At 42.4% G+C, this 10,297-nt stretch overlaps 1 protein-coding gene across 5 annotated transcripts in view; it reads right to left on the reverse strand.

The window, feature by feature from the left end:
- LOC131503576 (lysine-specific demethylase 6A-like) overlaps positions 1-8,865 on the reverse strand; it is a 195,246-nt gene extending 186,381 nt beyond the window's left edge. For all 5 annotated transcript variants that reach the window (XM_058715028.1, XM_058715026.1, XM_058715027.1 and 2 more), the window contains exons 1-2: positions 8,384-8,865; positions 8,126-8,189 (exon numbers count right to left, since the gene is read on the reverse strand). In XM_058715028.1, coding sequence (XP_058571011.1) covers positions 8,126-8,189; positions 8,384-8,535 — 216 coding nt within the window. In that variant the 5' untranslated portion in view covers positions 8,536-8,865. The remainder of the gene's footprint in view (positions 1-8,125; positions 8,190-8,383) is intronic.
- Between the last annotated feature and the right edge of the window lie 1,432 nt (positions 8,866-10,297).

The following is a 10,297-nucleotide window of genomic DNA, read 5'->3' on the forward strand; positions in this document are numbered from 1 at the left end:
CATTTTTTTTCAAACATTAACTACTGATGAACAGAGGCAAAAAAGTTAAAACCTGAAAACAAGAACAAAAAGGATAAACCTTAAAATAAGTGGCAGGAGAGAAAAGAAAATGAAGCAGTGTATTTTGTTTAATTCCCTTTATATAAGTTTCTAGAAATGCAAAATAAACTTCGAGACATAAAGTAATCAGTGGTTGCATCAAGATGGGGGAGGTAGGGCTGTAGCAGAGATAAAAATAACAGATTCAAAATGGCGCAAGAAGCTGATGGCTATATCCAGTGTGTTGCTTTTGAATGTAGTTTCACAAATATATACATATCAAACTGCATTATTTCAAACAGCTATCATTTTTTATATATTAACTGTACATAATCTGTTGGGGGGATAGCAAGTAAATGTGCAAAAGACAGTCAAGTATAATTATAAATCATATCATAATCATAAATGAAGGTGAAGTACTATTAAAAAGTCAAAAAGCTCTTTAAAAAGTGGGGGCCAGGGTGGTCCATTCGGCGGAACATCTGACTCTTGATTTCACCTCAGGTCATGATCTCAGGGTCACGGGAGCCCATCAGGCTCCAAGCTAAATGTGGAGACTGCTTGAGATTCTCTCTCTCTCCCGCTGTCCCTCTCCCCCAACTAGAAAGCACAAAGCTCTGCCCCTCCCCCACCCACAAAAAAAGTCAGTTTATTTATTTATTTGGAGGGGGAGGAGGGAGAGTGTCCCAAGTAGTCTCCTAACTGCCAGTGACTTATGTGGGGCTTAGTCTCATGACTGAGATCGTGACCCGAACTGAAACCAAAAATCTGACACTTAACTGACTGAGCCACCCAGGAATGCCCAAGAGATCTCTTTAAGGGGCACACTGGTGGTGCAATAGGTTAAGCGCACAGTCTTGATCTCCACTCAGATCATGATCTCAGTCTGCGGGTTCCAAACCCTGCATCAGGCCCTTCACTGCCAGCTTGGGATTCTGGCTCTCCTCTCTACTCCTTCCGCAAGTTTGTACTGTCTCTATCTCTCAAAATAAGTCAACTTAAAAAAAAAAATTTACGGTACTTCTTTAAAAAATCTTTAAAAAGAGGGGCGCCTGGGTGGCGCAGTCGGTTAAGCGTCCGACTTCAGCCAGGTCACGATCTCGCGGTCCGTGAGTTCGAGCCCCGCGTCAGGCTCTGGGCTGATGGCTCGGAGCCTGGAGCCTGTTTCCGATTCTGTGTCTCCCTCTCTCTCTGCCCCTCCCCCGTTCATGCTCTGTCTCTCTCTGTCCCAAAAATAAATTAAAAAAAAAAAAAAAAAAAAAAAATCTTTAAAAAGAGACTTTGACTGCCTCCTCCTCCCTCTCCATTTCTAAACCAATGTGTGAATTCAAACCAAAATGTCTTTTCCAATATGACAATTAACTTGTAATAAGCCTCCACTGTACCATGTCCAATGCTAAGTACCTTACATAAATATTCTTCCAGAGGCCCTTAGGTGGCTCAATCGGTTGAGCCTCTGACTTCAGGTCAGGTCATGTTCTCGCAGTTGGTGAGTTCAAGCTCTACATCAGGCTGTCAGCCTGTCAGTGCAGACCCCACTTCAGATTGTCTATCCCTCTCTTTCTCCCCTTCTCCCCCACTCTCTTCCCAAAATAAGTACACATTTAAAAATACATATATTCTTCCCTATCACAAATGCAATGTGCTGAAAAAGGACTTTAATTTAGGATAATATTTAGGATAACTAACACCCTTTATATAAAATAAATGGAGGAGGAGAAAACGCTGAAAGAGAAAGAAAAGAGGAGAAGGAGGAGGTCAAGGGGAAGAGTAAAAAAATGAAATGAACTAGAAAAGCTGCTAAAGCTCCAACAGTAGAAAGCCAACTTACCAGGTAACTCAACTACAAAAAAGGGGTGATTTCAGGAGGGTAGTGAAAACCCTGGCTTGTGTAAGACAGAGGTGCCAAATGCGGTGACAATAAATGGGGGAAATTCATAGCTTTGTTAGCCTGAGATTACAGCTCCAGTTTGTGCTGGGGCCTAGAAATTTAAAGAGAGATCCTGAAAATCTGGAAAAAAAACCAACAGTCAAAATAAGTTCTCCACACTAACCCAGATGATTAATAAATCACACATGTAAAGGAGATACCCAACACAGCCTTATATAAAAGCCAAAAGAGGAGCGCCTGGGTGGCAGAGTCAGTTCAGGTCATGATCTCACAGTTTGTGGGTTTGAGCCCCGTGTCTAGCTCTGTTCTGACAGCTGGAAGCCTGGAGCCTAATTCAGATTCTGTGTGTCTCTCTCTCTCTGCCCCTCCCCCACCCACACTTGGTCTCTCTCAAAACTATACAACTATTAAAAAAAAAATTTTTTTAAGCCAAAAGAGATTTAAAAACTTCAATTTTAATGTATTCTGCAAGCCATCTATAATTAGCCAGCACAGGATAGAACCTTTTCTCAGTATGACACAAGTGAACAAAATTTCTGCCCAAATTAATAGCTAAACTCTAAAGACAGTAAGACAGCCCCCTATAGAGCTAGAACCAGATTTTCTAAACTTTTGTTTTAAATACTGAGCATTCACAAATTAGACAGTTCCAGTTTAAATCCAGCACCCCCACCCCGCCGCCAAGCTGCTATAATACAGATCTGAAATTCTCGAAGAAAAATTACTAGACCCACAAGGAAATAGTGAAATGTAACCCATAATCATCACAAGGAAAAAATAAAACTCAACAGAAATGGAACACAAATGAATCTATCCATTGAACTGACTTCAAGGCAGCGTATTACAAATATATTGGAAGAATTAAAGAAAATTATATTCAAAGAAATAAAGAAAAATGTGTTCAAATTAATAAACATGTCTAGAAACACAATACAAACCAAAAACCAAAAAGAAAGCAATAAACAATATCAGAGCTAAAAATCTCATTAATTACAATGAAAAAATTAAAGCTGAACGGAAGATACACCCAAATAAACAGCACTGGATATTTTAGCAGTAATACTATGAAACAGATTACATTAAAAAAATGGATGGGGCGCCTGGGTGGCGCAGTCGGTTAAGCGTCCGACTTCAGCCAGGTCACGATCTCGCGGTCCCTTGAGTTCGAGCCCCGCGTCAGGCTCAGGGCTGATGGCTCGGAGCCTGGAGCCTGTTTCCGATTCTGTGTCTCCCTCTCTCTCTGACCCTCCCCCGTTCATGCTCTGTCTCTCTCTGTCCCAAAAATAAATAAAAATCGTTGAAAAAAAATTAAAAAAAAAAATGGTACAACAGTAATATTCTCATTATGCTTTACCTCTACTCTTTACGCTAACATAAACAAAACCTAAACATTTTCCAAACTGCAGCAAGTCATTGTTGAAAATTTCTGCAGAAAGACTTGATTAATATCTTAAACCTATATTACAAATCTAAGTTAAAACACTTTACCTCAAGATTAAATCTCAGTACTGGTTAAATGCAACTTATTCAAGTATATGAAAGCTCCAAAACTCTAAGCAACCACTAGCTATTTCAGCTTACTTTTTTTAATTACTAAAAGCAATATGTATTACTAATTTATTTTTCATCTGAAACTCTCAACACTATATGACATATGTCAACGCTATAAAAATTCTTAACATTATAGAATTTTAAAAGTGTACTATTACAACCATTCTAATCTTTGTAATAACATTTACATGATCTTTTTTTTTTTTTCTTTTCTGTCCTGGAATCCAGTGCCTGACTACATGATCTTTTTTTAAGTTTATTTATTTATTGGGGGATGGAGGCACAGAAAGAGAAAGTGCTGTGCTGTCAGCACTGACCCTGACATAGGGCTCAATCGTATGACCCGGGGATCATGACCAGAGATTCATAACTTGAGCCAAAATTAAGTCAGACACTTATCCAACTGAGCCTCCCAGGTGCCCCCTTTTTTTTATATCAGAGACTAAGAGTAACTAACCTTTGGAAGAAAGCACCCTCAAAATACAAGAAAGTCAAGGGGAAAAAAACACTAATTCAAACAAAGGTTTGGGGGGCACCAGCCTGGCTCAGTTGGTAAAGCATGGATGGAACTCTTCATCTTAAAGTCCTGAGTTCCAAACCTATGATGGGAGCAGAGTTTACTTAACAAAATAAAAATAAACAATAAATATAAATTTAATTAATAAGTAATCAAAACAAAATAAACACAGGGTTTGAAGATATATGGGGTCAAACTTTTCAAGTAAACATTTTGCTGGTATACTGAGACCAACAAAGAAGCAATCAAGATCAAGAACTACATGAGAAAATAACATGCTACTTAGGGCCCTTGACTGGCTCAGTCAGTGAACATGTGATCTTTTTTTTAAAAAAATGTTTTAGGGGCGCCTGGGTGGCGCAGTCGGTTAAGCGTCCGACTTCAGTCAGGTCACGATCTCGCAGTCCGTGAGTTTGAGCCCCGCGTCAGGCTCTGGGCTGATGGCTCGGAGCCTGGAGCCTGTTTCCAATTCTGTGTCTCCCTCTCTCTCTGCCCCTCCCCGTTCATGCTCTGTCTCTGTCTGTCCCAAAAATAAATAAATTTAAAAAAAAAAATGTTTTAATGTTTATTTTTTGAGAGAGAGAGCACAAGTACACAAGCAGATGAGGGGGAGGGGGGGAGGGAGAGAGGGAGAGAGGGAGAGAGGGAGAGAGGGAGAGAGGGAGAGAAGGGGAGAGAGGGAGAGAGGGAGAGAGGGAGAGAGGGAGAGAGAGAGAGAGAGAGAGAGAGAGAGAGAGAGGAATGAATCTGAAGCAGGCTCCAGGTTCTGGGCTGTCAGCAGGGCTTGAACTCGTGAACCACAAGATCCTGACCTGAGTGGAAGTCAGACACTTACTTAACCCACTGAGCCACCTAGGTGCCCTGGAACAGGTGCCTTTTGATCTCTGTGTTATGAATTCAAGCCCCACCCATACTGGCTATAGAGATTACTTAAAATCTTAAAGAAAAAAAATTTTTTTTTTTTCCGTTTTTTTTTTATTTATTTTTGGGACAGAGAGAGACAGAGCATGAACGGGGGAGGGGCAGAGAGAGAGAGGGAGACACAGAATCGGAAACAGGCTCCAGGCTCCGAGCCATCAGCCCAGAGCCTGACGCGGGGCTCGAACTCACGGACCGCGAGATCGTGACCTGGCTGAAGTCGGACGCTTAACCGACTGCGCCACCCAGGCGCCCCAAAGAAAAATTTTTTTTAAAACTAAACAAAAAAACCACACTACTCAGTATTTAAAGGGAACAAATTTCTTTTTTAAGTGTATTTACTTTGAGAGAGAGAAGTAAAATGTGATGTAATTAAAGTTGAGAAAGACACACTTGCACAAAAATTAAGTAAATTCTTAAAAATTTTTTTTTTAGGCGCGCCTGGGTGGCTCAGTCAGTTAAGCACCCGACTTCAGCTCAGGTCACGATCTTGTGGTTCGTGGGTTCGAGCCCCGCATTTGGCTCTGAGAGCCTGGAGCCTGCTTCAGATTATTCTGTGTCTCCCTCTCTCTCTGCCCCTCCCCTGCTCATGCTCTCTCATAAATGAATAAACATTTAAAAAATGTTTAAAAAATAAATAAATAATTTTTTTAAAAACTTTTAATTATTTTTTGAGAGACAGAGGTAGAGCGTGAGTGGGGGAGGGATAGAGAGAGAGAGAGAGGGAGTCAGAATCCAAAGCAGGCTCCAGCCTCTGAATTGTCAGCATGGCTGACAGTTGTAGGGCTCAAACTCACAAGCTGTAAGATCATGACCTGAGCTGAAGGCAGGCATTTAACCAACTGAGCCACTCAGATGCCCCAAAATGTCAATTCTTTAAAATTTAACTCCAGTGTCTGAAGAGTTGAGTCTAAAATGAGTATTTATCTGACTGTGGAATTAGATAAAGTTCTCAAGTATTTTCAGACATGCACACAGAATTACTCATATTACTTAGGTTTTACTTCTTCATTATAACCAAGGTAATAGGTTTACCCCTCCTTTTTAAAATTATTATGAGGGGCGCCTGGGTGGCTCAGTCGGTTAGGCATCCAACTTCGGCTCAGGTCATGATCTCACGGTCCGTGGGTTCAAGCCCCGCGTCGGGCTCTGTGCTGACAGGTCAGAGCCTGGAGCCTGTTTCAGATTCTGTGTTTCCCTCTCTCTGTGACCCTCCCCCGTTCATGCTCTGTCTCTCTCTGTCTCAAAAATAATAAACGTTAAAAAAAAAAATTTAAATTATTATAAGGAAAGATAACTGCATCAACCCCAAGTTAAATGTCTGTCACTACAATATAAAATATTACCTTCCCTGGAGCGCCTGAGAGGCACAGTCTGCTAACCCTCTGACTTCAGCTCAGGTCAGGATCTCGAAGTTCATGAGTTCCAGCCTGGCTCAAAGCACAGAGCCCACTTAGGATCCTCTGTCGTCCTCTCTCTGTGCCCCTTCCCCGCTTACACACACACACACATGCACACGCACACACGTTCTCTCTCTCTCAAAAATAAACAAACATTTAAAATATATTACCTTCCTGGGGCACCTGGGTGGCTCAGTCAGTTGAGCACCCAACTTCGGCTCAGGTCATGATCTCGTGATTCGTGGGCTCGAGCTCCGCATCAGGCTCTGTGCTGACAGCTCAGAGCCTGGAGCCTGCTTCCAATTCTGTGTCTCCCTCTCTCTCTCTACCCCTCCTCTATTCACATTCTGTGTGTGTGTCTCTCTCTCAAAAATAAACATTAAAAAAAATTTAATATACTACCTCCCTTAAAATTGTAAAAAAATTTTAACCTGTTGGAAATACTTTGTACAATAAACTAGTGAAATGTTTAAAAGATTAAGTTAGTAACAGTCATCACTGATTACATTCTATCATACTGATATCATGACTGATATTTTTAATGAAGCCAATTACTACACACATGATGAATGGACTGCACTTAACTGAAAAAAAATTATTACATTTCAGCTCCTGGTTATTAGTTGTCATCAAAACAAACATAAAAGTGAGATTAGGAGTTACAAACCTTGTTTATGCTAATTAAAAGTAGAAATAAAAACATGGCAAAAATTTTTTTAAATAAAATGTATTTAATACTTTCTTCTCAATTGCAGCATAAACTAAGTCAAATTCATAGCTGCTAACTACACGCAGAAAATAACATCTCTAACGGAAGCTATTTGTTGCACACATACCAACTTTCATGGTGACACCTGGCACCAAACATTTTCACCAGATTTTGCTCAGGAGATGGAAAATGACAGAGACGGAGACTCTGTGGCCTTTATGCAAGTTTAAATGACAGTTACTACACGTGCTACAGGTGTTTAAGCACACTAGAAGCTTATGAAAGCTATGTGAAATCTGAAAACGATACAAGAATCCTACTTTTAAGTAATAAGAACTCTTAACAAAGCTCCGTCACACTACACGTCGACAGCTATGCCTACGAGTCGCTTTAATTTCTCTTTATGTCTTCCCTTTCTCAAAGCTCTCCCCAGTATTTCTCCTCCCACTATTTCCCGCCATCTTGGCCGACCCGAGCAGCCATTAACTAAAAGCCAACAACTTTTCTCACAAATAAAGAGGGAATCCTACCTGGTTCCTATCACATATAGGAACCAAGATTCCAGAAAAATTCCAGAATTATAAAATCACATTCACAGTTGGATATTTCTGTAGCAGTTACATCCAAACAAGCAAATAACTTCAGGTCAAACACAATCGATATTTATGGATTCAAATAATCCCCAATGCAAACTCTTCGCTGCTGTAAAGTACCTTCAAACTACCCCTTTAGAGGCCCGATATATAAGAAAGCCTACCTAAAGTGTGTAGTAAAAATCAGACATCACAATGCAACCAAGAGAAAAAATACGTAAGTCTGAAACGTTTAGAACTGCATACAACGATGATCTTATGATGCTAAGATTCAGAAACGTCCTAACCAAACACCCGGAAATAAACGTCGAGCCTGTCCCCAAAGCGCCGCTGTCTCGGCTCCTCAAGCTACAAAATAACATTTCGTAAGGGTGCCAAGTAAGGTCTCCCAAATGAGGAAAGTGCAAAAAACTGTTTTTGCTTCGCAGTCACAGTGGGTGCTGACTGGTCTTGGAAGGCCGCGGGAGAAAAAGCAAGCAAGGTTTGGACACCGCCGCGGTTACCTACCTTCCCCAAGAGGGTCTTAGTCCTGGCGCCATTTTCGTGGAGCCTCACGAACCCAAAGAGACGGCTGCAGGAAGAGACATACGCAGCTCGTTAACGATGCGGGAAAGCCACTGCCCCGTCCCTTCCCCAGCCCAAGGCAGCCTGCAGAACACCTAGATAACCACCCCGCCGATACTGGAGGCAAGCACTATTCGGACCTCCCCAGGAGAGCGACGCCAGCAGTCCCGGAACCAGCTGGAAGAATGACGGCCGTCGTACCTGTCCAATCCGCCGAGTGCCTCCCTCTCTTCGGCTGTCAAGCTACAGGACCCCTCCTTGCTCTCGCCGCTCTCTTTTCCCGCCGCCATTTTCTTTTCCTCATCACCGAAAGCAGTGGCGGCGGTAGCGAGCGATACTCCGCAGGATTTCATTAGAACACAACAAATTTAAAGTCCAACGCCGAAACCCACAAGTCCACCAACCTCTAGTCCAGAGCTCGAAAAGATGTGCCGCGTGAAAATAGCACTTTATCGCCGTTGCCTCCCCTACCTCGGATGACGGCGATGAAAAAAATCCCAAGGTGGTGGCAGAAACAGCACGGGCTGCGGGGCTCGGCTACTGGATCACATCGCGGAGTAGGCGGGGACAGCAGAAGAGGCGGAAGCTCGCAGCACTAGGAGGATTTCCTAGAATCACAAACTTCGCCAGCACCAGCACAAAGTTGTTGTAATTGTGTTACAGGGCGAACCCCAAATCTCCGTGACGCCCTCCTCCCCCTCCCGCCCCGAGTCTGGCGCAGCCAATTGATGTGACCCATTGGTGTCACATGACCTTTGTTGTCGCACGTCAGTTGTGGCTCCACTGAACTTGCTACCTGCCTGAGCTCCGCCCACAAGGCGGTCCCTGACCAGGCTTTGGGAGGAGCGTCATTTCCAACAGGTTATTGGTTGATGGTCACGTCTGTCGGAGAAACTATTCACTAGACGGAGAGAACTCTTCAGTACTAGTTGAGTGAAGTCTGGTAGGGTAGGGGAGGGCCTGTATCCTGCCAGTCTGGAGTAAAAATGACCAATGTAGGGAGCATAGGTTGAAATCACGCAGGTCCGCTGGTAGATGCGAAGTTTGCTGGAAGATGGATGGACCTCCTCTATCTGCTCTGCAACTCAGGACTATGTGGATGTGGACTCTTCAAGGATCTGGGAAGGGACGCGTTATTGTAAGTAACGCATGGCTTCTTCCGTCAGAGGAGACACTTTTGGCACTTCTGGAAATAATGGCGTACGGACGGATACTGCCTGTGCGCTCTTACTCTTTTTCTGTCAACCACCTGTTAAGAGAAGAGGTAAAGTTTGCCAAAGCCTCAGCACATACCGGCTTGGAGTGAATGGAGAGTCGTTACTAGGGTGTCCTTTCCTGAATACAGCTAACTCCGATTTTGTTTTGATGACAATTTTGTACATCGTGTGTTTATCATTTCACTTGGTGTCTAAGGAAGACGTCAAACTGTTTAGCTAAATGCAAGGTGTCGGTAGTGTTAATCGTAAAAATGAAAGTCAGTAGGAGGTCATTGCAATCCAGGACATGTAACTTATGACAATACCACAGCCAAATCCAACAAAGAACATTATTTTACAAAAAAGGAACAAATTTGGAAGGGTTTTATTTTATTTTCATTTTATTAACTTTTTATTTGTTTTTGGGTAAGTGTGCAAAAAGGTGATTTTAATAAAGCTCTGGGACAGGACCTGTGGGCAGAAAATAGGTGCCAGGAATGGTTGTTTTAAATGACAGACTTCAGGGTGATGACAGTTTTTCATTGTAGGGATTGTCAGTTTCTCCTAGAAAATATAATATATGTATATATATTTCCTGTTTGGGCCTACGATTGATAATTTGTCTCTTATTATAATTCTTTTGGAGTCTGGAACTAACAACTATGCCTCTAATTGAGTTGGGTGGTAAGGCTCTTCCTTCTAACCCCAACACTGTATTAGTTAGGTTTTCTTTTGTCTGCTACCCTCACCTCACAAGGGATATTAATGGGACCTACTTATAAAGAAGCCTAAATGAAGGAATAGTTAAGAGCATCACAGTTTGGAGTGCCTGGGTGGCTCAGTCAGTTGAGCCACCGACTTCATCTCTGGTCATGATCTCACAGTTTGTGAGTTCAAGCCCCACCTCAGGCTCTGTGCT

Source organism: Neofelis nebulosa (genome assembly GCF_028018385.1).
Source record: "Neofelis nebulosa isolate mNeoNeb1 chromosome Y unlocalized genomic scaffold, mNeoNeb1.pri SUPER_Y_unloc_1, whole genome shotgun sequence".
Classification (NCBI taxonomy): domain Eukaryota; kingdom Metazoa; phylum Chordata; class Mammalia; order Carnivora; family Felidae; genus Neofelis; species Neofelis nebulosa.